We start from the raw sequence: 27,242 nt of genomic DNA, 5'->3' as shown, positions 1-27,242 counted from the left end.
AGGGCAAAATCCACTGATGATATCCATATCTGCAACTGTGACCTTCACTCTACAGCTGAGCTCAGAGCATTTCCTCTGACATCAGTGTTTCTTGATTCTGAAATATTGTCTGTTAGCCATGACAATTTTGGGACCTTCTTTTTTTATCAAAAAGGTCCTCTGCTGCACAGAAATTGCTCAGAAAGGTGTTTGTGAAGTACCAGAAAAATGGGTTAAGTGGAATGGATATATCTTTCCTTGGGCTGGCAGGGAGAATGAAAGAGCTCTTGTAGTATTTTGCTGCATTTATCCTGACTCTCTAATTGTAAAAGCAAGCAATTTGATCTTGAAATGCACTCAGAGTGTACTGAGGCGCACCATCAGCAGCAAGTCAAAACCGTGGTGAAAGATGTTGTACCAATGCCAGTGTCTGAAGATTTTTTGAGAACTTGCTTCATCTTTAGAGGGTTTTTTTTTTTTAACAATGGATGTCCTCTTGGCCATTATTTTTGTACCTTGAATTCTAATTGGAATTCCTCTTCTTGTTTACTTCCTATCTACTAATGAGGCCACTTGAGACAGATCATTCATCTTACAGAACAAGCACAATGTGGGCACTGGATTAAATCCTTATAATGACTTGGGCAGGCTTATAGAAGAAAATAATATGTAACTCTATAATTATGCCTCTGTATCTAAATATATATATAATGCCACAGGACTTACTGAAACTTTTACAGGCAAGCTTATTTCTAGCATTAGCTAGCTATAGAGTTTTTTAATATTTTAAAGTTTCTTCAGTACAATTTGTTTGACACAATTTCTAGTCAATAATGTATTTCTTGCTCTGTTCTACTGCCATCTCCAAACAGTAATTCAAATAGTACAGCACTGTTGTAGGCATGTTCTCTGCTTCCTGCAGAAACTGGGACAAAGATGCATTTCAACCTTTTCTAATATTTACTTTTGAATATTTGCTTTACTTTTTTCTGTGTCTCTGTATGTGTTGGGCTAAGCATTTGATTGAAGTGGCTTTTTTATTTTCTGAGAATTAGTGATCTATGTGTGTAGTTCTCTACAGTAAAATGTGAGAGTCATCATTTGGTGAGCTGCAATTAAAATATTTTTTTTAGTGAGTAGCATACGAAGAAGTAGGAATAGTGTTTCATTTTATGTGGGTTATATAGCACATCCTCAGTAGTGTGTCTTAGTGTGTCCTAGCAAGCGTAAAAATGTGTCCTGCTTTTTGGAGAATAAACCCTGGAAACTCTTGCATATGGACATAGGTTTGTTTGACTTCACTGTGGTTGCTTACATTGGCCAAGCTAAACATTTTCCTAAATATTTGCAGTGTCAACATTGTAGTTGCTGAAATGGCCCTTGGCTTGTGTGGGTAGGAGTGGGGCAGCAGGGGCCACATCTGGTTAGCAGTGAAGATTTGGGTGAAAAGAAATGTTCTGGACCTAGGGCCATCACGTGGAATTGGGACCTCTGTAGATATGGTGGCAGCAGGTATAGTATTAAGACCAAATGTGCCAGAGAAGTCCTGAGAACCACATGGTAATTTGAAAAGTGTGTTTGCTATGTTGGGCAGCAGTGCTGCCCAGTAGGTAGCAAACTAGGCTATTAAGGAGGACTGGATGCTATTTTCAGATCTTCTAGCAGCTTGTGTGGTTGACCTTCACAAATTGTTTCACTGTGTACTTTGGGCTGTGGTCCTGTGTTTATTAACACTGCATTTGTGCAGCTCCAAATCACCTGGTAGCACATGCTCATCAATTAAGCCAGATCACATGATACTGTTTATGCTGGCTTTATTCTGGCTGCAGGGCAGACACTACCTGATGGAGCTTAACTGTGCAAAATTAGAATGGGCAGTGTGGGTTACACACAGTTGGTGTGTCATGCAGCTGTGGTGGTTTTGATCTCATACGAGGCATCCTGAAACTGAATTTACCATCTCGCTTAACCACAATCTCAGTCATGAGGACAGCATCTCATATCACTGTCTGTAAAGAGATTTATGTATTTTTCTACCTGATGAATTCAAAGTTACTTGAATTCAGTTTTTAATGGTTTTATTTTAACACTGAAGATTGTAACTGGCAGTCTGTACTTTTTCTGAAATTCCAGAAGGTCACACATAGAGCAACTAAAAGTCTCTGTGATTTGTATCCTTACTTTTCTAGGCAGTGTCTGCATTTCAGAGTCAATGTGAGTTAACTCTGTCTGGTTTAGCCTAGCCTAGAGAAAGAAGATAAAATTTTTAAATATAATTAAACTAGTAGGTGTTGAGATAAAATAGCCAGATTAAAAAACTATCTTAATCTCAAATAATGGATTTTTTTTTTTTTTTGGTAGATGAAATTTATTACTGGAAACACTGGTGCTGTAGTTTCAGTTGCTCAGTAGTGAAAATAGTATTTCAAATTAATCATCTAATCTAGAAAGCTCCTGCTGACAGTCAAGGATTTAAATCCTTGGAGCCAGGGGGTGAAGGTTGAGTATTAAATTCTGGATGATTCTCAGCAGCAGGAGTTTTTACTTCAAATTAGTTTCTCCTGTTAATTGAACACACCCAAGTTGATCAGTGTCAGTGGGGAAGCAGTTTCTGGAATGCCTTCCATAAAATGTCTCCCTCCAAAGGTTGAATGTTGTTTTAATTACTGTAATTGTTTCCAGAAATTATGTGCATATGTTGGATACTTTAGTATTCCTTCTCCAGAATTTTAAATGTTAAGTCACTCACTTAAAAACATTTACTTTTTCTCTAAGTATTTTTTTAAACTGATCTTATCAATAAAAGTACTCGGTTACCCAGATTTTCCCTCAGCAAAATTCCTAGCAGATTTATAATGAATCACAGATATGTTGCTTACAGCATTAACTAGATCACACTTTTTTTTTGGTGGCTGCTACTGCCATGAATTTGTTTTCATTAAAGAATTTCAGCTAAGAAGGAGTTAGTGGTAGGAGCTGCAACTCTCATTCCTAGCTTCCTCATGAATTGTATTATTTGGGACTTTTTCGTGTTGAGCTGTTCATTACTGGGTGTAAACAGGAGTGTGCATGGAACTTACGGCATGTCATTTAGAACAGACCAAAGTCATACAGCTTTGTATTATGGTTTCCTGTGAATGTTTTCACTTTTACAGAACTGTGAATTGGGGACCTTTGTTAAAATGGAGAGCATTTCTTTGCTTTATTTTTTGATGCTGGGACAGATTTTTGACATTTATTTCATTAAATTGAATAATGGGTTTCTCACAGTTTTTAACATGTGCTCAACACGTGCTGCAAATGTCAAATTATTTTTCTTTCTCATATTCCACATTGCTCCTGTTCAGGGAAGCTAGTGTTGTGATTTCAAAGCAGCAGCATGGCTTCTTTGTATTTGTGATGTGCTGCAGTATGTAACTATGCCCATTCCAGTGCCTACTGAAGTTTAAAAAAATAAAATAAAAAAAAAATCTGCCTGGTAGTATGCATGCATTTTATTATCTTTCCAATTTGAAAAAGTGGTTTCAAAAAATACCTGAATCCTGCCAGAAATCAATACCAGATGTCACAGTATCTCCCAAATGTGTCCCCATGGTTGATAACCTGCTGTGAGTTACAAACAGTGTGCTTGATAATAAGGGTTGGCAAGTTGAGCTAATTTCTGGGCTCTCATCTTTTTCATCTGAACTACGTGCATAGCTTGAGCAAACTGATTTCACCAGCTGAAGTATTTCTTTTGTCCTTAGACTTATGTGTTAACATTAACAGTAAATGAAAAATATTATAAAAGACTTAAGAAAGTGTGTACATCAGATGCACTCCAGACTTCCTCATAAAGTGTAAAGTTCCCATGTTTACATGTACTCACACATATCACACCTGATAAATACTGCAAAACTAGAGAAATTAAAAGCTCAGTGATGTTACTACTCTTAACTCCTCTGGCACTCTTCAGATGTTAGTGCCTCACTGCATTGCCACTGCTTCTGTGTGAACAATTCACAGTGTTTGTTCAGCTGGGTACTCATCCAGTGTTCAAAGCTGTTATGATACTTTTTTTTCTTCTGTTACGTGGGGAGAAGATTGGATAGCGAGGGCTTGGATGCAGTGGTGAGTTTACAAGAGTTGCTGGGAAGATGGCAACTCTGGTAAGGGAAAACATACAGGGTGTGGTTTTGTGGGGTGTGATAATTGTTGTAATACAAAGTGTGGGCTGTAAATGAACTGTTTCTCCATGGATATTTTTATGCTTAGTTGGAGGTGATCAAGGGATGCAGGTAAAGGCTGGGCTGCACTAGAGGCAGTTTGGTCCATTTCAGTAAAACTGTCTCTTGAAAGAGGGAGTTTCAGGAGAAGCTGTTAATAACCCCACTGTATGCCCTTAGTCCTCACAAAACAACCCCACCTTTCCCCACTGCTCTCTGCTAAATTCCATTAACAATGAGCCATAGCCCTCACCACCATCTCCTCTCAATGGAATGCTGGTGTTCAGATTGCTGAGCAGCTTCTCTGCCTTTTCTCTTGCTTCCCCTCTTACATTCTGTTGAGGCTTTGGATCTTTTTCTTACCTTCTTTTGGCGTAGCCCGGAGTTGGCTGTTGTTGATTGGTCACCTGCCCTTGGAGAAGACTCAGCACTGTTGCCTTTTCTCCCACTGACAGCAATGCTTTTTATCTCTTGGCAGATATAACCTGATGAGCACATGGAAATATAATTGAACAGGAGAGGAGAACCTATATTTTAGGAGAATCTGGCCCATCAGTTATGTATGTCTCTACTAACCCTCTACTGACTAATTTGACCTGAGTTTAGCGAGTCATCCTCCCTAATCAGTCAGTTAGGTTGGCAGATGCTTGGCCACCTTCATCAGTCAGGCTTATAAACAAATATCAGACAAATCCTATCAACCAGGTTTATGTGCACAGCATAGGTCAGTGTAGGTGTAATGGTTGCTACAGTTCAGTGTGAGTTTACACGTGGCCATTTCCAAGCCCCACAAAACTCAGACCCAAACTCTTTCTGTTAGTCCCTTCTTATACTAGTTCTTTTCAGCACTTATTTACCTGGTAAATTTTTAATAGTAAGAAATTGTTTTATGGTAAGGGGAATATCCAGCTAAGGCAAAAAGCACCTATACAGCATTACAGGTGTGGTTTCTGCTCAAGGAGAAACTGTCAGTTAATTCAGGTAAGAGGTGACTATAATAGCAGTGTGTAGTCATAGATGGAACAGAAGTGTTTGTTCACCATGTGTCACATAAAGAGCCATTTAATGAAATTATCCAGCAGCAGGTTTTAAATCAACAAAAGGAAGTAACTTTTTACACAGTGAATAATTACATTGTGGAATTAGTTGCCACAGGATGTTATGGAGACTAAAATCATTAATGAGTTCCAAAAGCTACTGGACAAATTAATAGAAGAAAAAATCCTTGACATCTGTTAGATGTAAAGATTCAAATACAGTCACTGTCTTGGTAAATCCCTAAACTGCAAGTTGCTAGTTGTAGGGAGGTATATGGTGAGAAACAGGGAAAGATCTTAATATTTGGTGGTCATTAGATTCCTACTCCAGCTTTTTTCTTCTGCTGTTGTCAAAGGGAAGAGAATATGCCGGATGGGTCTTTGATGTGAGGTACCATATCTGAAGGAAGCAGAAAATAAACAGCATAGAAAACCCAGTTTCCACAAGCACTAATGCACCCTGAATTTATATTAAATGGCTATGGAGCTTTAGATAAATGACATTTATTCTCTATTTCAGACCTATTTCGGAATATTATTCTATCTAAAAACGACCTTCCACCTCCATAATTTTAATATTTGGAAAGTTTTCAGGATATCTAATAATTTATCTCTCTCTTCTTACTTCTGTATTTGATGATTTAAAAAATAAATAAATGAACAGCTCCTGCTCTGGGCATTGTTACATAATTGAAAAGTTCTTAATCTGAAAGCTCATTTCAAATCCATATAATGTAAAACCACATAAACCATTTAATAATTAGGTACTAGTAGATAAAATCCAACCTGAAGTTTGCAGAGCTACACCCACTTGGACCAAAAAAAGGGAGGAATCTTTGGCTAGATCCTTGTCTTGCAGCCGGTTTTCTCCCTTAATGCCCAAAAAAACCCTTAATAACTTGTTCTAAATAACAAATCTTCTTGTAGTACTGATGCGAGGAGGTGAACTACAGCTCTGGGTGAGTACCTGCTAGGACCCCTTCTTGTAAACTTGATGAAATTTCAGCTGGAGTACCTGCTCTGATCTCAACCACACCAAATGGGATAAAATGTTTTCCTGATTGATTAAGTAAAATGCAATGTAGGTTTTTAAACTATTCTGATGGGTCATAATCTGAAAATTTTAAGATCAGTCCTTGAGATTCCTGGATTGGTGAATGTAAACATGCCTTTTATATCCCCATCAACATAAAATAAGTGTCATAAAATAGATATGTGATCCAACTGGGATATCTAAATTTGGTCAACTAAATTGTGATTGTGGGCTGCTTAGTAGTGGAGGTACTGCATAAGAGACAACAAAGCACGTCTTTCTTCTTAAAAATGAAAGCATTAAGTTCATAGCACTGTCAGAAAAAAACCTACAATTTTATGTGTGTTTTCATTACTTGAGGAAAGCTTGGGTCCACCTTTTTTGTAACTTTTCTTCAAATAGTTTTTTGCCTTTCTTAGCCTCACGTTTATGGGTATAAAAAAACCCCAGCTTCTTCAGCTTCTGTCAGTCATGAGCCCATGGCCGCTTCCCAGATTTGGGTTTCTCCAAATACCTCTTGAACTGGGAAGTCTGATATGGGATGCAGTATTTCAGCTGTTGCCTAATCAATGCTTCATAGAGGGGAAGAACAGTTTCTGTTGTCCTGCTGGCCGTGCTACTCCAAATGTAGCTGAATGCAATTTGCTAATTAGCAGTGAAAACGTTTCCTGAAGTTTCACTTGGCATCTACCATAGCAGAGCTGCTACAGGGCCAGTCAGTCCCTAGCATCTGGGATGCCTGGGGTCATTCTGCCCCTAGAAAAGCTGTAGATGGCTTTACTAGTTCTAATTTTCCTCAAGGTCCTTCTTGATTAAAGCTCTACTGCTTGATATGTCAAATGCTGCCAGGTTAGTTATGCCTAGAAAATTGCTGAGAGTGCATTTGGTTTCATCATCCAGGCCTTTGGTGAGGATATTAAACATACTCAGCTCTTTTGTTCAGCACTACAATACACCTCTTGGTACAGGCTAACAGCTGGATGGCAAACTGGTGTTTGCTGTGAGCATCACCCTCTGAGCTGGCTGGCTCAGTAATTTTCAATATACCCAACAGATCATTTGATTACATCCACCACTCTCCCCACATCTGCATTTTAGGTCAGTTCATCACAGGAAGCAATAATCAGTTTAATCAAGCAGTAACTGCCCTTTGTGAGTCCATGCCGATTGTGGCTGATTACCTTTTTGTTCTCTGCATGTTTGGAGGTAGATTCCAGAAGGATGTGGTATGTAATCCTTCCAGGGGCTAGGCTAAGTGGCCTGTAGTTGCCTTTCTTATGTCTTTGCTAAAGCCAGGCACAGTGCTAGCCTTTCTCCAGTTTTCAGGGGTCTGCCTCAATGATCATGGTTTTTTAGAGATGAGAGGCAGGTCTAGTGACACATCAGCTGACTCTTTCAGCACTTTCAGATTAATTGTGTCTGTCCACATAGATTTGAATATATCAGCTGTTCTAACTAATTCCTAACTTGTCCCTAAAATGTTTCTTCTCAAACCATCCTGGTACATTTGGAAATCTAGGAGTAGTCTTTGCCTGTGAAGATGGAGGCAAAAATGTATTCAGTACCTCAGCCTTTTTCATCTGCACAACCACTGGGTTATCTCCTCCATTCAGCAACATCCTCACATTTCCTCTGAATTTACACAACTCTGTTTTGCTGCTATTTGCATCCATCACTTGTTTTCATTCTGAATGTGCCTTCATTTTCTTAATGTTGTTCTTAAGTGCCAAAGTAGTGGTATTGTACTCTTTTTTTTGTTTGCTGCCCTTTTGCATTACAGTTCATTAAGAAACTCCTTGCTTAGTCAGTGAGTCTTCTACTGAAATGCCAATCTTCTTGTAAAATAGGATTATTATTAGTTCCTCAGTTGGCAGTAAGTTTTCTACAGAAATGTATTAGCTAAGGTGGCACTTTTTGCTTCAACGTCCCAGGAGCCATGTGCTGTATAGTCCAAAGGCCATTTGCATAAAATCCTTAGTCCTATTTCTTCTTCTTATCTTCCCAGTCTTCTGGATCCTGAATACAATCAGCTTGTGGTCACTGCTCCCAAGCTACTATCTGTGACCACATTTGCCACTTTTCTTCCATGTTTGTGTACAGAGGTCACATAGAATATTACCTTTGTTTGTCCTCTCTAGCATTTGCATTAAAAAGTTATTACCCATCCGGTCTAGAAATACCCTGGATTGCTTGCACAATGCCATGTGGCTCTAATGAGGACCAAGTCTGGTAATTGGGTTGGTTTTGGTCATTGTATACAGCATTACCCAGTTCATCGTCGCCTTGAACGTGGCTCATGTTTCTTTTGCCTTTGCTTTTGACCAGGAGTTTCCTGTCAGATAAGTCTCTGGTTTCACACTGGACCTCAGGATATACAAGGAGATGCTCTGTAAGAAAGTGCGACTGCCATTCTTCTCCATTTTCTCCATGAATAGCCTCCATGCCGCTCTTCTAGTCATGGATTCTATCCCATTTAATCTTCATGATCCCAATGACATCAGAGCACTCTGACTGTCCATAGACTTCCAATTCTTCTTGTTTGTAGGCCAGGCTCTGTGTGTTAGTACCCAGACACCCGAGGTTAGCCTGTGCATGCCCTCCCTCCAAGCAGAAATGCTAACATTTCCAAGTGCCCTTTTCTTACACAAACTTTAGTCTTCCTTTCTTTACCTTTGGGCAAATGCCCCGTTGTTCAATGAATTTAGTTTAAAGTCATCCTCACTAGAACTGTAATCTCGTAACAGAACTATTTTTGTCAGGTGGCTTTAATATCTTCTTAACAGTCCATTTGCATTGAATGGGGCATTGTAGTCAAAGAAACCAAAGTCTTGCTGCTGACAGCAGCTGTGCAGACAGGCATCAGTCTGCTGGTTATATCTGCTGGCCAGGTCTCTCCATGGACTACAAGGGTTGAGGAGAGCACTGCTGGGATTTCTGCCATCTCGTATTTGCTCTGAGCTCTTTCTTCCATTTGAGCTGCTCAAGGTTTCCCTTGGCTGTGTTACTTCTCTCCCACAGGGGATGGCAGCAAGAGGTAGAATTTGGAGGCTGGGTGAGTGTTGGCAATTTGTCTGCAGCATCAGTGATTCAGGTTGTAGGCAAGCAGCAGACTCACATGGATAGTAGGGATTGATTCTTTTGCTTCACATGGGAAGCATCATAAGCCACTAGCACCAATGCTTTCTTTAGTACTGATACTAGTCCAGAGACTTGAGATACCCCCTCAAAATTTTATCCCCAAATGCTCCAGCTGTTTCTGAAACTGTTAGCTAGGCACAGCTGGAAGAGGAAGCAGAGCTGTATTCCTGTTACCTGAAGCTGTGGGATTCTAGCTTCCAAACAATGCAAGTTTTTATTTGCTTCTTGGTCCTTCAGTCATACCTTTCTGCCTGGAACCACAGAACAGAATCATTAAGGCTGGAAAATACCTTTAAGAGCTTGGAGTCCAGTCATAAATCTCACACTGCTTACTGCATCCCTAACTCATAGGTACCACATGTACATATGTTCTAAATACCTCCAGGAACAGTGGCTCAACCACTTCCCTGGGCAGCCTGTTCCAATGCTTGATAACATTTTTGGTGAGGAAATCTTTCCTAATATCCAATCTAAACCTTCCCTGGAGCAACTTCAGGCTGTTTTGTCTTCTCCTGTCACTTGTTACTTGGGAGGAGACCAACCCCCATCTGGCTATAACCTTCTTTCAGGGAGTTGTAGAGAGCAATAAGGTCTCCTTTGAGCCTCCTTTTCCCCAGGCTAAACACCCCCAGCCCACAAGCAGCTTTGTTGCCCTTCTTTAGACATACACCAGCACTTCAGTGTTGACATTGATTTGCAAACTGACTGAGGGTGCCTTGATCCCCTCACCTGGATCATAGATAAAGATACTAAATGGGACTGGCCTCAATACCAAGCCCTGGAGAACACCACTTGTGAGCAGCTGCCAGCTGGATTTAACTCCATTCACCACAAACCTTGTCAGATGTTGTCTGGGCCTGATCCCTTGGTTGCCCTGTATGTGCCGTGTGTTGGCACTCAAGGTGATCTGCTCTGTAAGCTTCTCTGGCACTGAAGTTAGGCTGACAAGCCTGTAGCTCCCCAGATCCTCCTTCTTGCTCTTGTAGATGGTGTTACATTGATTACCTTCCAGTCAACTGAGGCCTCTCCTTGAGCCAGGACTGCCGATAAATGATGGAGAGTGGCTTGGTCAGCCCTTGACCAGCTCCCCCAGTACTCTTGGGGGGATCCCACCTGGCCCCATGGACTTGTGTGTGCAAGTGCTGTAGCAGGTCACTGACCAATTGCCCTTGGATTATGGGGGCTTCATTGTGCTCATTGTCCCTCTCTTCCAGCTCAGGGGGCTGGGTCCCCTGAGAAAAAACCATCTAACTATTGAAGACTGAAGCAAAGATGTTATTAAATATCTCTGCCTTTTCTTTATCCTTTGTCACCACATCATGTGATCCCCATGCCCAGGATAGCCTCCAACTGTGATGCCATCCACAAGTCCCTCTCTATTCACAACAGCAGGTCCAGCATGTGCCTTCCCTTGTTGGCTCCCTCACAGTTTTGTCAGGAAGTTCTCTACCACACACTCTGAGAACCTCCCAGACTGTTCCTTCTCTTATGTGTAGTATTTCTAGCAGACATCTGTAATTCTCCAATGGAGCTTAAGTTTATACCTTGGAGAAATTTTTTTAAAGATCCTGCTGCTCTCCTGAGCAGCACTCCTGAAGTGAAGCCCGCTGGCTTCTCTTGGCTGCTCCTCACTGAGCAGAGCCGTGATTTGACCTGAGCATGGCTCCATGGCTGCCTACTCTGGGAGGAGCACTGGACAGTTGGGCAGTCGAAGCTCTGGATGGCAGAATGTACCCTCACCACTTCCAAGGGGTTGTCAAAGTACCAGGAAGACTGCAGCAGTGACCACTAGTGATGTGTGCTGTGTTCACCACTGTTTGGGAGCAGCTTCTCTTGGTGACATCTCTGGGATTTCTTTTACACTCCCTGCAATCCATCTGGCATATTAAGTGCATTGCTTCTGGTTTTGTGCCCTGATGGCAGGGCTCCTTGTTGGTAGTGTTCCCTAAGGAGCACCATCTCCTCTAGGTGAATAGGAAGCTGATGGAGGTTAACTCTGTCCCTGGTGAGACTCCCTCCTGGCAGGGAGCTCCCCGCTGATGGTTAGCAAGTTCCTGCCCAGTTTGTTTGCCTTGGGATCACATCACACATAGCTTCTCTTACTCTGCTGTTCAAAACACGGGTTGGAAGATGGTTGTGAGTTAGCTGTGCTGGTTCAGGTCAAGAACTAGAACTCTTAGTTTTAGGGTAGGCAAATTAGGGCAGTTTATCCAGGATTTAGTTTTATGTGCTTCTCACAACAACCATTCAGTAAAGCAAATATATGTTGTTATTTTGTTCTGTAAAGTATTTTTAGTAAATCCTCAGTGCCTCTTTTATTGAATGACTAATACATTTTGGTACATCTGAATTACATCTATACTGAGTCATTTAATTTTGTAATGGCATATTTAAATGTTTAAGTCTCTGCAAAAATTAAATATTGTAAAGGACAAACATTTTGTTCTAGGTGTTTGTGCCTCTGTCACAACAAGCCTCTGCTAAGGGGAAGAACTCCTGTGACCTGAAAACAAACAGGATGCTGTATCCCAGAAACATTTTGGGAAAGCATACATGAGCCAGTGTATCTTTGCACAGCCAAAATTTTGTTGGATTTTTTTTTTTCAAATGAATTCTTCATCTGCTTGCTGTGTAATGTTGCATTTAACATTTCACAATAGGTGTTGCAGTCTTAGTTTTTCCTAACTCAGTGTTCACCCAACATTTCTAAAATTTTCCCTCATGTCAGACTATATTTACTTCACATTTTGAAACTCAGGCTTTGTTTATGGGGGAGGTTTTGCCGGTAACAGAATTAAAATAGTTATATCAGCATTCTCTGCAGTCTTGCTTTTCTCATAAGTGTTTGTGGTTTTTTTTTTTTTTTTTTTTTTTTTTTTTTTTTTTTTTTTTTTTTTTTGGTAGGATTTTCCTTTATTCTGTTTGTTTTAAATTCTCACAGAGGACATGTAAGCTGAAATAAAAAGGATCTGCAAGTTTTATACTGGGATAACTGTAAAATCAATGTATACATGCATTGCTTGTATAGTCCAGTAGAACAGCCTTCCTAGAATTACTTTGTCATGTGCACTACTTCTTGAAGTACTTTTTCCCTAGTCTGATGTCTTTCTCTAATCAGCTTACAATGCCCTTATATTCCTTAAACAAATGCCTGTTTTGCCAGGCTCTCCTTATTTTGAAACACCCTGCAAGCTTTCACTTGTGCATCATTATGCTGGATTTGTAATCTATGTTTCTCCCGATGTGTGGCTGATACCGTGTCTTTGCTTCTGTGCCAGCTGCATCATTTGCTCTGTGAGCTCTTCAGGGCAGAGAGCTGCTCATCACCTCATGTGCTTGCTGCAGTGCATACCATATTTTTAGACTCCAAGGAGTGATCATCAATCATTGTGAAATATCAATATCCTTTTATTCAGCTATCTATGAATACTGCTTCAGGCTTCTCATCACCTTCTTCAAGCAAGGAATCAAAGCTAAGAACCACAGAAAAAGTTGGTTTTGTACTTGCACAATGGGGGTGTATGGTGAGAAAGGGTTTGAAAAAGAACGCCCGCCACCACCAAACAAAAAAAACCACCTAGTTTTCACTGAGAGAGAGAGTTGGGACTGTAGAGGAGAAGAATGGGAGATATTTGTAATGGTAATTCTGAAATGAAAATAACTTTCTGCTCTGTAAATATTTGTATGTAAAATGCAGAGAGCAGGATTTTCAAAAGTGCTTACATGATGTAAGAAACAAAATGAGAAACTAATCCACAGCTGAATGGTTAGGCAATAACCTGGGATGTGGGAGAGTCAGGTTCAAATACTTGCTGCAATTATCTTTTAATTAGTTATACAAAGTGGAACAACTTCAAACAGGAGAGATCGAGATGTCTTACCCCTGAATACCCAATAGCCTATGGGTATTGGGTATTCAGGACAACTAATATGGGATGAGCAGAGATTTGAAAACGGGTCACTCACCTTACTGATGACTGTTTTAACCACTGAGATATTAAATCTGATAGTATGTGGATTCTCTCATCATTGTTTATGAGGAAGGATTTGTCTGGCTTAAGCAACTGACTGAAGGAAAGGGTTTGTGGATTTTGCCATTAGAGGAGTAGAACTCCCTGTCTCTTAGACAGTCTGCTTTGATAGCTGGCTTTTGTGATTCCTGTTTTTTGATACTGACTTTCTCCATCTATTTTATGTCTGAATGTCTAATTTAGGGAGGGGATTTCTTTGGATAGCCAGATCTTTAAAGCTTCAGTACTACAGTTTGCATCTTTCCCATAACATAGTCCTTCTGTGCACTTAGCTGTCTGTGACAAAGTAGGGAGTTACAATCATGCGACAGACCATACAGAAGGATGCAAAGGAGGTTTAGCAAGGCTGACATATTAAATAGCAGACATAAAGACATTACATATTGTTAAAATGTATTTACTGCTAAAGGAGGAAACCATGCTAATATGCTAATTACATCATCTTGAGACTGATAATTATCTCTGCAGGATTTCATGAGTCGCATCCACTTGATTTGTCCTAATTCAGAGCCTTGTCATCCTCATCTGCAATCTCTCGCCCAGATGGAGCATGGAAATCCACACAAGTGTTCCTAATATGCAAATAGAGATCTGCAGTTCCACTTCAAAGTGGCAGCTTCTGAAGTGGGAGTTTTAATTATTCCATCTTGAGTTAGTGACTCTGCAAAAGAGGTTTTTTTTTTTTCCCTTCTGCCAGTGAGTTGGGTGTTCTTTTATTTTTTTTTTCTCAGATTTGTTACCCAGGTTTGCAGTAGGCATGCCTTATTCTGTCATGCAAACAATGAAATGGTTGACCAGTTAATGATGCATTTGTTTACTGATTGCAATCCATAACTTCCTTGGGGAGTTGTTTGTCCTGTTCTTCTTGGGTTCTTTTGCATGAAGTATTTTATATAGCAAGATGAGATTCCTCATTGCTTGTCACAGGAATTATGTCATGAACTTGATGAACAAGGTCATGTATCAGCTGCCCTGTATTTTTCAGAGGTGAGCTGTGTCTCCTGTCAAAACTAAAATCCTTTGAACAAGGGGATGGGCTGCTGAGGTTGGGGAAGAAGAGAAATTAATGAAGCAATAAATGTTCTAATCACTCTATATTCCATGGCAGAAGACAAAAACTAAGGGGAATGGGATTGTCCCCCTGCACTGGTGAGGCCACACCTTAAGTACTGTGTCCAATTCTAGGTCCTGCAATTCAGGAAGGACATCGAGGTGCTGGAGTGAGTCCAGAGAAGGAGAGCTGGTGAAGGGTCTAGAGAGTAAATCGTATGAGGAGTGGCTGAGGGAGCTGGGACTGTTTAGCCTGGAGAAAAGGAGGCTCAGGGGGGACCTTACAGCTCTCTACAACTCTCTGAAAGGAGGCTGTAGCCAGGTGGGTTTGGCCTCTTCTCATAGGCAGCCAAAGACAGGACAAGAAGACGTGGCCGCAAACTGCACCAGAGGAGGTCCAGGCTGAGTATTAGGAAGAATTTCTTCACTGGAAGGGTGGTTAAGCTTTGGAACAGGCTGCCCAGGGAGGCGGTGGAGTCACCGTCCCTGGAAGTGTTCAAGAAACAACTGGATGTGGCACTTAGTGACATGATCTGCTTGATACAGTGATTGTCAGGAGTTGGACTTGATCTTGGAGGTCTTTTCCAACCTTAATGATTCTATGATGAGAATTGGTAATAGTTAAACTACAGGAACTGACCAAAATATAAAGTGATTGGCTGAGATGCAGCTGAAATTTATTCTGATTGCAAATAACTACTGAGTAGAATCAGATCAAGTATTTTACTGTGACATGTACTCATAAGGAAGATTCCTGTTGAAGTGTGAGATGCAATTACAAGGTTAATTACTTACACTGAGTTATACTGTTCCACTTTGGATGGTGTATTTTCACTTTATAATGAGGTGAACTTCAGGAGGTCACCGGCAGCGAGGAAAATGTGCAGCAGAAGCACTCAGAGCAAAATAATCCTAGGTAACAGTGGGTGCACTTGGGAGGGAAAGCACTCCAAGACCCCTGAGGAGGTCTGTGTAAACTGCTGTTCTTGCGAGACTGCTGACCCCTGTGTGCAGGGGAGGCAACCTGCATTTGTGTCTGCTCCCTAAATCCTTTGCCAGTGACTCAGCAGGTGTTCAGTGAGAATGTAGTATATAAAAGGAAGAATGGAGGCATCCCATAATTAGGGCTAGTAATATGACAGGAATCAGTTAAGCATGTGATATACAGTGAGTCAGAGAAATGAAGGAAAAGCAAGTTTGATAGGGTTATAAGAAGGAAAGTGCAGTACTAAAAACTGTGATGAATGGTGATGAGCGTCAAAATAATCTAAAAAGGGAAAGCAAAGTTGTATGAGAAAGAGGAAGAACCAGTTCAAAACCTAAATATAAGAAGGCTGTAAGTTCAGGAAGATGTAGGGAGAAGTTCAAATGGCAGGAGAGGTGTTACGAAGAGAATTGGCTAGCACAGGGCTTGTGCTAGCAGCCTGAAAGAACTTGGGGGACAAATGTGATAGCCTTGCAGAAACTGAGGAATAAGAAAAAAAAAATATATCTAATGAATTAAAAAATAACAGAAATAAAATACCTGCAGGCACAGAGTGATAAGTTTAGAGGGAAGTTAATTAATTTTTATGCTTTTAGATCTTATGGTAAATGACAGTTTCTAATCATGGACAGCATAAAATTTATGTGATTATCAGACAGCATAAGGAGAATATTTTCGATAGTCAAAAAAGTACTGATTTTTTTTTTTCAGTATTATGTCCAAACTTGTAGTGGTGTGGCTTCCTGTGTCAGTAAGTTCTTGGAGAGACAAACAGGATTTCTGCTCTTAACACCTTTTCTTGTCAGCCAAACCAGTATTAAGAAAAGTGTTTTTAAATTTGAGGCTAAGCTTTTAAATTTATTTTGCTTTTACGAACAGCACTTTAACAGTGTATCTGAAGAGTATTCCACTTAGGAATTGTTCTGGTTCGTGCTCCTGTTTTTCCTATTGCCCGGCAGACTCTCAGGCAGAATGATTCCTTCAGCCTTAGAACTGCAGATGAGGACTCTCTTTTTTTCCTGTTTCTTCTCACCCTGCTGTCACATTTTGAAGACATGAGTAAATTGCTACTGCAGTCACACAATCTCATTTACAGAAATTCTTATTTTAAATATGAACTATTTAAAAATTAAAGTTGGATTTTAATTACTTCCAACAACAAAATCAAGGTCTTGTATGTAATGGGGGAGCCTATACATGCTGGAGAGCTGGAATAGGGTTTAATTTCTAGTCACAACTTTAAACCTGGATTGATAATTTGCATTTAGCTTTTTAAAAAGGCATTGCATATGAATTGCAAGAGGGTTGCAAAACAAATATCCCTGAATTTTTAAAAACTCTTCTTGTGAGTTTCTAGAGTCAGCTATTCTAGAGTCAGCTACCAGATTTCATCCAGTCCACTTTACAGTTAGGTATTGCTATTGCTACTATTGTGCTTAATTGCAGTTTTTTACACTGCTCACAGTTTTTCATGTTTCCTTTATTGTGGAGAGTATGAAATAAGGTGGCTTTGAATTAAGATGCAGATACTAATGTAATGACCTATAACAAAAAAAGTGTTCAGGTTTTGTCAAAGTTTTGAGGACCCAGTTTTGGGAGCTCAGTACAAAAGGGATGTGCTGGAATCAGGAAGTTGGGCTGAGTCATGCAGGACACAGAGCTGGCACAGAAACAGTCAGTTGTGAAAGCATTTGTTGGCGTCATAATAAAGGAAAATGATGTAAACCAAGGATTTTGAAGAAGGATTTAAAGAGATATTCCCAAATGTATGTTAGGAGCTTTCCCACAGCAGGAGGACCAGGAGAGAGAGAGAGAGAGAGAGAGAGTGTAAATGCATTTGTTTTGAAAATCAAACAGGCAGAGTGACAGAGACTGGCATCATCAGTTCTCTGATGGCACAATCAGCCTCTTGATACTGTGATAGATAACAGGAAAGGTGTGGATAGACTCCAAGGATTTTGGAAGGTCAATGGGAAGGATGCGTAGGGTGGTTAAGTAAACAAGATTAGTCCAGGCAGTCACACAGCACTCCTTCTCTTTGCAAAAACTGGTAACTACAGAGGAACAGCAACATTATCCAGCATACTAGCAGCAAAGGCTAAGTTGAAATGCTCATTTTCTGATCCAGTTCTTTTTCTGAAGCTAAATTACAAAGATGGACCTATAAGCAAAGAGGAGGAAAAGAATTGCAGTTGAAAACATCCTTCTCTGTCTGCCTGCAGGGAAGCTGTAAAAATTAGGGAACGGGGATATCCTGTTACACCTATGTACACCTATCCTGTTACACCAATGTAGCAGAAAGGGGATGTTACCATTTCAGTGTGCAGTGCAAGGGAAAATAATCACTCGAGCATGTACTAGGAGAGCATGTAGTGTTTGGCAAGACAAGGGAAGAGGCACAAGCTTTCACCCAGAACTGGTAAATCAAGAAGGATAAGACTGGAAGTAAGGCCTGGGATTTAGTGGTTAATAACTTCATTGAGAGCTGTCCCAATAGGAAGCTGGATAAGTAAACATCACTAATATGAATGGAAGAATGTGGTATGTAGAAAGGCTCAAAGGAGAGACTTGTCTCCCCAGCATTTGCAGTAAAGTGCAAAATAAAAGGCAATTCTGCCACCATGCACAGACTGGGACAAGTGAGGTATTTGTACCCACTGAGTATAAGTACTTATATATAAAGTACTGAGTATAAGTAAGGTTGGTGTTCCCAGTTTATAAGGAAATTGGTAGGCTCGGTACAGTTGCACTCATTGGGTTTTTTGCTTGTTTTGCTTAATGCAGCCCTGTGCTATCAGTGAATTCACTGCTCTGTGTTAAAGGTGGAGCTCATTCTGGCGGAATTATTGCCATCCTGATCTGTATATTAATAAAGACCTATTAATTTGATGGGTCTAGGCTTCAAGTTTCAACCAGGATTTGTGTTTTTCAACTAATGTCAATTCGAATGAAGCATGAGTCTGTACTTAAGATATCTTATTGCTGTTTCTCGAAAGTATAAAGGTTACATTTACCCCGATGAAAAATGACAACATGACTCACATTGCTGTTTTGGAGAGTATGAAGAAGAAATGCTGTCAGGGCTGAAGAACTTTTTGAGGACAAGAATTTCATCAGATGAATGAAAAAAAACCCAAGAGGGGTAAAAATTGAAAAAGCTTGCCTGACTTTCACTGGAGGTATACCCAAAGAATATGGAAAACATCCCTCTGGAAAAAGAACAGATTTTAACAAAGGTTGCTGTGTGAAGGTCTTTGAAGGATAAATCACACTTTGTATTTATACAGGAATAAGCTACACATCTGGCATAAATCAGTGTTTTGTAGGAGCTTTTGATGATAACCCTGAACCATACTTGTTTTAGGATTTAGCCCTATATTTCCATACTGTAGAAAACATAGGTTTTAGTGATCTTAGTCAAACAAGCAGAGACATACAAGAGTAAACAGGTTGTTAATCTGAAATCACCTTAGGGCCTTCTTCTGCTCCCACTGAAATCAATGTCTAAATTCCCATCAGTTTGAGTGGGATATTAAAGAAAGAAAAATAGCTCTAATATCCATGTTAATGTATTTGCTAAATATGAGAATTAATCAGCAGCTTGGTAAACTGGTTCAGCAGCCTCATGCATTTGCTGAATCAACCGTGCCAAAACAGATGCACCATCTGCCTCACAGTTTCTAAAACACTGTTAAAACAAAGCAACATTTTTATAAGAATAAAACGGTAAGTTGGTTTTGCTGTTACATGCCTTCATCTGTGCCCAGGCAAAACTACTTAATGCAAAATGCTATGTATCTCTAGTGCACCAAAATTAATTTTCATATAAACTCTCTTTATGGCAGAACTTTTAGGTATAAGGAGAAGAAGATAGCCTTGCTCCTTCAACATGTCTTGAACCATAATATTGTGTATGAATTGTAAGAAGGTTGCAAAAATAGCCCTGAATTTTTAAAAACTCTTGTGTGCTTCCTATTCTAGAGTCAGCTACCAGATTTCATCCAGTCCACTTTACAGTTAGATATTGCTATTGCTATTATTGTGCTTAATTGCAGTTTCTTACACTGCTCACAGTTTTTCAGGTTCCCTTTGTTGTGGAGAGTATGAAGTAAGGTGGCTTTGAACTTAGATGCAGATACTAATGCCAACTGTGTAGCTTATTTCCAAAGCAAAGGTTTTGCTTTGTCACTTTCATACTTCATATGTAGAATAACACATACAGAAAACAAGATGAAGACAGACTTCTGTTTTGTTGAAGTCATTAAGAATATTTAGTCCAACTCTCACAGCAAACGACAGGCTTTCAGAAATGCTGAAAAGATTAAGGTGCTAAATATCCATGAGCTTTCTTCAGTTTGGTACCTTGGGAAAACCACACCTATAATACTCACATTTACTGCTGTTTTTGTGAGCCATTTTTACATTATTGGTAACAAGTATTTTTAATACTGGTATTTCAATAATATCCCCTTTCGTTGCTTATTTTTACCCCTTTGCACTTTGAAAAGCATTGCACAAAGGGTCTTGGGGAGAAACAAAAGGGTGTTCACCATCTTCTCTCTACCATAGTCAGTAACTGGGGTAAATACAAGTGGGTGGATTTTTTCTGTTAAAATGTATGTGGAATAGAGCATTTTGCTTGGGGTGAAACTTCTAACATATGGGAACTACAAGTGATGCTGCTCAGACTGTAAACTTTGCATGCACACAGGCAGTTTTGTTTCTTCACCTGGTGCTCATTTGCATTAATCCCACCCTATATATATGGTTCCTTTCTAAACAGGAGACAGAAAGCAACCAGGGTGGCCAAAGTCCATTAATAGCCTTACTGAAATGACTGTGGAGTGCCAGGAGTTGAGAGAGTTTGCTTGGATACACCCCAGTACACCTGGAAGCAATGTGTACCTCTCACTGCTTACTTTCTTTTTAAGGGTTGAACGTGTGCAGCTGTGTTTAAAGTAGGGGAAGGAAACTGCAAGGTACAGGCAATTTTTTATGGGGACACCCTAGCTACGACCACTTCGTTGATGTGCTGTTTTGGAACCACGGCAACCCTGCCTCATCTTCCTACTGTTACTTTAGCAGAGTTTTGGGATATTTGAATCGTGCTGACTGTGATTTTCTGTTGTGCTGTCCCGGTTTATTAAGGCAGTATGTGTCATAAGTGTGGGTCAGCCCTTACAAATCTGCCTCTCTTGGTGTTTCACAATAGTCTGCAAAGGTGTTGCTCAACTGGAGTCCCAGCCCTGCAGCCATGATGTACAGAGGTGTTGAATCTCCTGAATCAGATGTGGCCCTTTAGGCAATCCTGGCTGCGGCTGAGCTGTGTTCATACTGCAGCTCCTGCTGCTGAATGATGATATACTTTTTGACTGTCCTTGCAAATGTTTCCAAGTGCAGTGTTTTATTTGTGCATCAACAAATGATCTGATATTTGCTAAGGGTTTGTATCTAGCCATTGAAGAATAATAAATGACTGTTTAGGTTGAGCTGAAATTTTGCAGCCTGATTCAGTTACAGTGGTGACTCAGAGTTGGTTCTCACATGATTCACAAAGTGTATGGGTGACTCAACCCACAAATTTACTTAGCTCCCATGTTATTTTCCCTCTCAGTGAAAAAAAAAATTGGTTATAATAAATAATCACAGCAAACTTTGACTTACCCTGAGGTAAAATAAATATGTGTGTTGAAAGGCTGCATATTTGTAATAATAAATAATTTAGTGAGGTAAGGATGAAATAATGGGATGTAGGAATTGTTAAACAAGAAAGAAAGGTGACATACATTTCTGTTTGCTTTTGTTGCATAGCAGAGATAAATAAAGGAAGAATAGTTACTTTCTCTGTCCTATAAGATGCTCAGAGAGGCTGTTTTGACATTCTTACTGTTGTTTTCAGCCAATTCTTGGCATTTGTTCTCTGAAATAAGCAGATTTAGATATGTCCATTTCTGGTTCAGACATTTTGAAGTTATGTCAGTTCAGAAAGTGTGAGGTTCCCAGGTTCTGAACTGGCTCTTTGTGGGATGTGGTAGGCTGGCATACCTGTTCCTGAAGGACCTGAAGTTGGCTGTCTGAAAAAATTGAGTTCCTTCACAAAATCAAACTCACAAAGGTAAGAAATTAGGTCCCAGCAGGAACTATAAGAAGTTTTTCTTCAAAAGATGCAGCTGCTGTCAGTGATTGATAACCAAATGCAGAGGCACATGGCTGTAGTGTAAATACAGTCTAAATTAATCTGAGTTTGGAGATAGGTGGAAATATCACCATATCCTTTTTTGTACTGCCCCAAAAGAATATAAATATCTAAATAACTACATACCTCTGAGCTTTATAGCACTGAGTGACTAATCACCCTCCCTTTCATAAATGAAACAACAAAGAATCTGGAAAATGAAGAAATTCTGCCCTGTCAGCTGACTTGGTCTTTTAAAAGTTCATTAGCAAACAGGAATGTTTCTATACCTCACAAAACTCAAATGCCAATAATATCCATAAATTAAACTTCAGAAGTCCATATTTTGCACGAATTACATTACAGGGAACAAATAATTCATGGTTTGAAACACTCTGCTGAGAATTCTGAATTCTATAAAAAGACAGTTCTTTTGTAGATTGTATCACAGATTTGAGGAAACTGCAACATGGTTCAGGTATGGCAAGAAATTTCTGAGAAATAAAATGGATGGTACTGGCAAGCTTCCAAATACCAGGGACATAAAAGATAGCCCTGAGAAAGAGAACCTTGGAACAGTGACAGGATAAAAATGTGCAGCTAAAGGACTTCTGTGCTAGAGAGAGAAGAACAAAAAGGCTAAAAAATAACCATGGTGTGTCACATGCTGAACCACTGCAGTGCAAAGACCAGTGGAGCATTTCTGTGACAGGCAGAATGCTGTTCTTTTATCACAAGGTTTGCCAAGCAGCCACAAGCTGTTTCAGGCCTCTTTAGAGAGAGTGAACCAAATGCACATGTTAATTTGAACTTTTCCCTCAGCTAAAGGAGAAGGCAAAAGGATGGCTTTGTGCTCAAAGCACAGAACTGGGATTTATTTATTCTGGGTTTTGCCGCAGTCTCCTTGTGCAAATTTAGGCCAAGTTATTAATCTCCTAATGCCACAGCCTCTCCATTTGTAAAATACATGGTACATATCACAATGGGTGTTTGAGGCTAAATTCTTTAATGTTTGTGAAGTGGTTTGGGACTGGGCAGGACAATTATTAAATGCTGCAGTGCAGCATGCAGGGTTATGCTAATTAGTGCCTTTTTAGACACTGATCCCTTGCTGTATGGAGACTAGTACCACAAACTGGTCCAGTTTTAGTCTATGGTACCTTTGACCTTACTCGTCCTGAGATTGGTCTGGACCAGAATAATTTATTTTTGACTTGGTGGTTATGGTAATTGATGAATTAAAAATTCCCCACACTGTCCCTTGGAATACCCTGCATTTACTCTTCCCTTAGGCTCTGCAAGATGGCCTTTCAAAAAACCTGATTTTTGGAGGCATAATTTTAACAGTTTAGGCATAGAATAGACACAGTCCCAGTGGAAGAATCCATGTGAGGCAGGTGTATCCTTACAGATAGATATTGGTAGAAGACATGTCATGAAGTGGCTCATTCCATAAGCACTGCCTGTCAAACACAGAAACCCTTTTGCACATATGGCTCTGACCAGGTGGTGTGGTGTGAGGCCATGAGTAAATGTATCTTTTGATAGTTTAACTACAGCTATGTTTTCCTAAACAATTATATGTTTAGCAGTTGCAAATGTGTTTTCTTATCAGGACTGCTGGTAGATCATGTATGTATATGTATGTTATATATAACATGTCTATTTTCCTTATTGATGACCCCCATGTAAAACCCATGTGGTTCTTTGCTGGTACGGCACAGCAGATGCTTTTGCTTTTTCTGTTGCTGTAAACAAGATGTTGTGACTGATACTTCTTTTCACCATATGTCCTGAACACTCCCAGTTCATCGTTACATGTAATTTCCAGGATGCTTTGTAGGGTGTGTATGCCTCCACCCCATTTCAAAATCAATGTAGCTCTCAATGGATTGACTAATGACTGCAAGGTGTTACTTAGCATGCTGGTTTTGGCTGACAGTGCTGCTAAACGAACAGTTGTTTGCTTAACGTGTCTTTCATGGTTCTCATGTGAAGTAACTTATTCTGAGGAATTGAACATGTCAATGACTTCAGGTCTGCTGGTAAGCATTTATCTGGCATGCTGCTGAGACCAAGAAGGAGCATGACCCCAACTGGTGTCCTGAACACTGAAAATGTTGTGTCGTCCCTTTAGCCATACCCTATGTTTGTATTGCCCTCAGACATTTTGTTATGCTGATCTCATCATTCCTACATCCATCAAGAATCTGTAGAGTAGGAGTGGGTGGGTGGCAAGAGCTAAAGAAAACTGTAACGAACCTGTAAAGGTGTTGTGCTGATGTAGTGTATAAGATGTTGTAATTCTGTTCCACTGTGAGGATCTAGGACTGATGGGACATTTTCTTTCATTTGTTTTCATTTATGTTGTTGCGTAGACCATTCTCAACCCTCTTCTAACCCTCTCTTAGGCATAGGATATGCAGCACCGAAGAGAAATTGCTTGTGCACAGCAAAATGTATTTGCTTGTTATTATAGTGGGTGGACATGCCTTATTATTCACCTGTGATGTGTTGACCTTCCAGAAGGTCTACCTGGCATTTCGATAATAGCATGTGTGTGGTACAGTACTGAGTGTGGTCAGGAATGGTGTCTCTACTAATCATTTTAATGAAAGCAATCATGTGGAAGTGAGCAGAAACTGAATTTAAATTGTAAACATGAAAGAAGTTAAACTACAAGAAAGTGCATTCTTTGAGCATCTCTCACGTATGACTCTAGGTTTCTGTATGAGGTGGTTGTCTGAGCCTTTGTCATATGTGCTGCATTGCTGGGCTGTCCTCACAATCTAGTAATGTGCTGCTTTTGGGAATTTAGCTGGTGTGAATGACTTTTTTTTCCTCTCGATAGCTGGTGGAATTGTTCATGTTGCCCTCAGCAAATAGCAGGCTACTCTTACTTTAATAGACCTATGGCAGCAAGCCGCGTGATTAGTTAGGTGCTGAGGGAGAGTTTTATGTAAGCATTCTCTTGAGGTTAGTGACATGCCTTCACACAAATTTTTGTAGCTCCACAGTGGCACAGACAAAGTTTATTCATGTGCACATCATACAATCATAAGAGTATCCTGAGCTAGAAGAGAGACACAAAGGTCATCAAGTCCAGCTCCTGGCCCTGCCCAGGACACCCCCAAGAATCCCACCATGTGTCTGAGAGCATTGTTCAAATGCTTCTTGAACTCTCTCAGGCTCGGCGCTGTGACCACTTCCCTGGGAGCCTGTTCTGGTGCCTGGCTGACCTCTGAGTGAAGAACCTTTTCCTAATCCCCAACCTAAACCCCCCTGACACAGCTTTATGCTGTTCCTTTGGGTCCTGTTGATGGCCACCAAAAAGCAGAGGTTGGTACTTGCCCCTCCACTTCCCCTCGTGAGGAGGCTGCAGACTGCAATGAGGTTCTCCCCTTTGTCTCTTCTTCTCTGGGCTGACCTCAGCCATTTCTCATACAGCTCCTTCTCTAAACTGTTTACCATCTTAGTGGCCCCCCTTTGGGTGCTCACTAACAGATTTATATATTTCTTGCATTGTGGTGGCCAAAACTGCACACAGCACTAGAGGTGAGGTAGCACCAGCACAGAGTGATGTAATGCACCTTCTCAAACATATGTTCTTTTTGGTAGCATAATGCTGTACAGTTCCTGCCTTTTTTTCTGCTCATATGTGTACAGTCTTTTAATTCTGGAAGTTGGAGTTGAGAACCACTGTTTGAACTGACATTGACTGTGCCCTTCTTTTCACCTCTCAGGCTGAGGGTATGATTAAAGATGTTAAGTTGATGCATATCTGCACTCAAATCTTCCATGAGTCAAGAAAAAGATAAAGAGATCCTGATGTAACTCTATCAATGTGTAATGTAGTCCCTGTGGAGAGGAAAAGATTATTGACATTGTCTTTACTGCTGATGAATGCCTGTGATGAATGTCCACATAAATTATTTTACTCTTGGTGTCAGTCTCAGCAACTTAGGTTATTTTTAGTATACACAGCTGTATCTTCTATATGAGATCTGGCCATAGTGCTCTCATTTGTCATGAGCGCAGATCTTAGTGGTGGGTTGTTATTTGGACTATTCTTGCGTGTGTCTGCATGTTACTTTTATGTTAACGAGAGAATGTCGGTAAAATCAGCGTGATGTTGCAGAAAGGAATATGTTTGCACTACATGAGTCCAGATCAAAGCATTCTTTTATAATGTCTTGCATTTTAAATGAATTTTGATTTAGTAAGTGCCTTTTTGTTCTTGCATGCACTTGATAGCCAAGTTTCTTCTCCAGCTGAGTACTGAACAATGCTGGTTGGGGTTGTGATAGGCCTTCTGTTGCAGCAGTGTGCTGTGATGCTGGCACAGGCAAACCATTTGAGTGTGAATGATTGTCCTCACTACACTGGCCACAAGATGCTCTGTTTTCCTTTGCTCCTTTGGTCAGGTTTCATGAGATAAGGACTCTATATTCCTGCCTGACTCCTGCAGCAGTCTAAGCATCTCTGATGACATGCTGTTGGTCTTTCATAGTCACTGTACTCCTTTGGTACCAAAGTATTACTGAGTCTTTCCCAGTTACAGCTGGATGTTGTAGTAGGTGATCTTTTATCTCCAGGTGCCTTTGAAAACTTCATGCTACCACCTGGCAGTGCATGTTTTTTTCTTATTTTATTTCTTGCCACAACTTGCATCTGCTGAAAGTAAATGTGCCAAACTGGCTTTGCTCTTGGAAGAAGTAATAGTTCTATGGTTTACTTTGCTTTGCTTAAACGATAGTAAGGTTTTTTTTCCCCTCATTTTATGTATCTGCTAAGTCCATTTTTATGTGAACATTTGTTTATTTGGCTCCTGAAACAAAATATATTATGTAGAATTTCCAAGGTCTCTGTAAACTTTTAAACCTGTAAATGATTTGATGAAGTGGACTGTTTTTTTTTTTCTCAGTAGGCTCCTTTTTTTCCTGTCTTTCACAATGAATAGTGTCATGGTCTGGTGAAGGGCAGAATTTAGTATGTGTGGTTGAGGAAAAGTGGCTCAGCAGAAATGGTGCTTACCTCCTTTTTATTTCAGATTGTCATATTTTGACATGATTTTGGGATGGAAGTAGCTTTTTTCTGGTTCAGAAAAAGCTTAGCATTAAGGATTTGACAGATGTCCACCTTCTTTCTGACTTGGTGCTGTTGATGATCCTCACTGCACAGCACAGTCCCTGCTACAGTCCCTGAGCTAGTTCTTATGAAGAACTGTCAAAGTTAACACTTCCCTAGAATTTAATGTTGCCTTGAGAAACAGAAAACTCCAATTATTGATTCTAGGTAGTTTCCAAAGTGCTTTTTGCATTCTTAGAATATCTTAATATTGTCTATGTGATAACTTCCCTTTTCTGGGTATTTATTCTTCAGATCATTCCCGCTGTATTTGCTGTAAGTAAGTGCTTTTCAAGAAACTGTGTTTTTGCCTGCTTGTGTGGCTTAATGCTTCTTGTTCACACAGCACAAATAAATTGAGGTGGTTTCCTTTCACATCAGCTGTACTGTTCTTGCTGGTGTTATCACACTAATCTTGCATGTAGATTATAGGCTTCTGTAAACCTGATTCTGAAGTGATGAGAGAGTGGAGGGTTTTGCAA

The 27,242-nt window shown here is 40.1% G+C and overlaps 1 protein-coding gene across 2 annotated transcripts in view; it reads left to right on the top strand.

Moving 5' to 3' along the window:
* Positions 1-27,242, top strand: part of NSMCE2 (NSE2 (MMS21) homolog, SMC5-SMC6 complex SUMO ligase) — a 126,116-nt gene that overhangs the window by 32,234 nt on the left and 66,640 nt on the right. The window contains exon 3 of one of the 2 annotated variants that reach the window (XM_041460663.1): positions 27,016-27,036. The exons of the other annotated variant lie outside the window; for it this stretch is intronic. Coding sequence (XP_041316597.1) covers positions 27,016-27,036 — 21 coding nt within the window. The remainder of the gene's footprint in view (positions 1-27,015; positions 27,037-27,242) is intronic. 2 annotated transcript variants of the gene reach the window in all.

The sequence above is a fragment of the Pyrgilauda ruficollis genome, unplaced genomic scaffold (genome assembly GCF_017590135.1).
Source record: "Pyrgilauda ruficollis isolate IOZ18807 unplaced genomic scaffold, ASM1759013v1 scaffold147, whole genome shotgun sequence".
NCBI classification, from domain to species: Eukaryota; Metazoa; Chordata; class Aves; order Passeriformes; family Passeridae; genus Pyrgilauda; species Pyrgilauda ruficollis.
The sequence above is the reverse complement of the archived record's forward strand: the minus strand, read 5'-3'. Positions and strand labels throughout refer to the sequence as shown.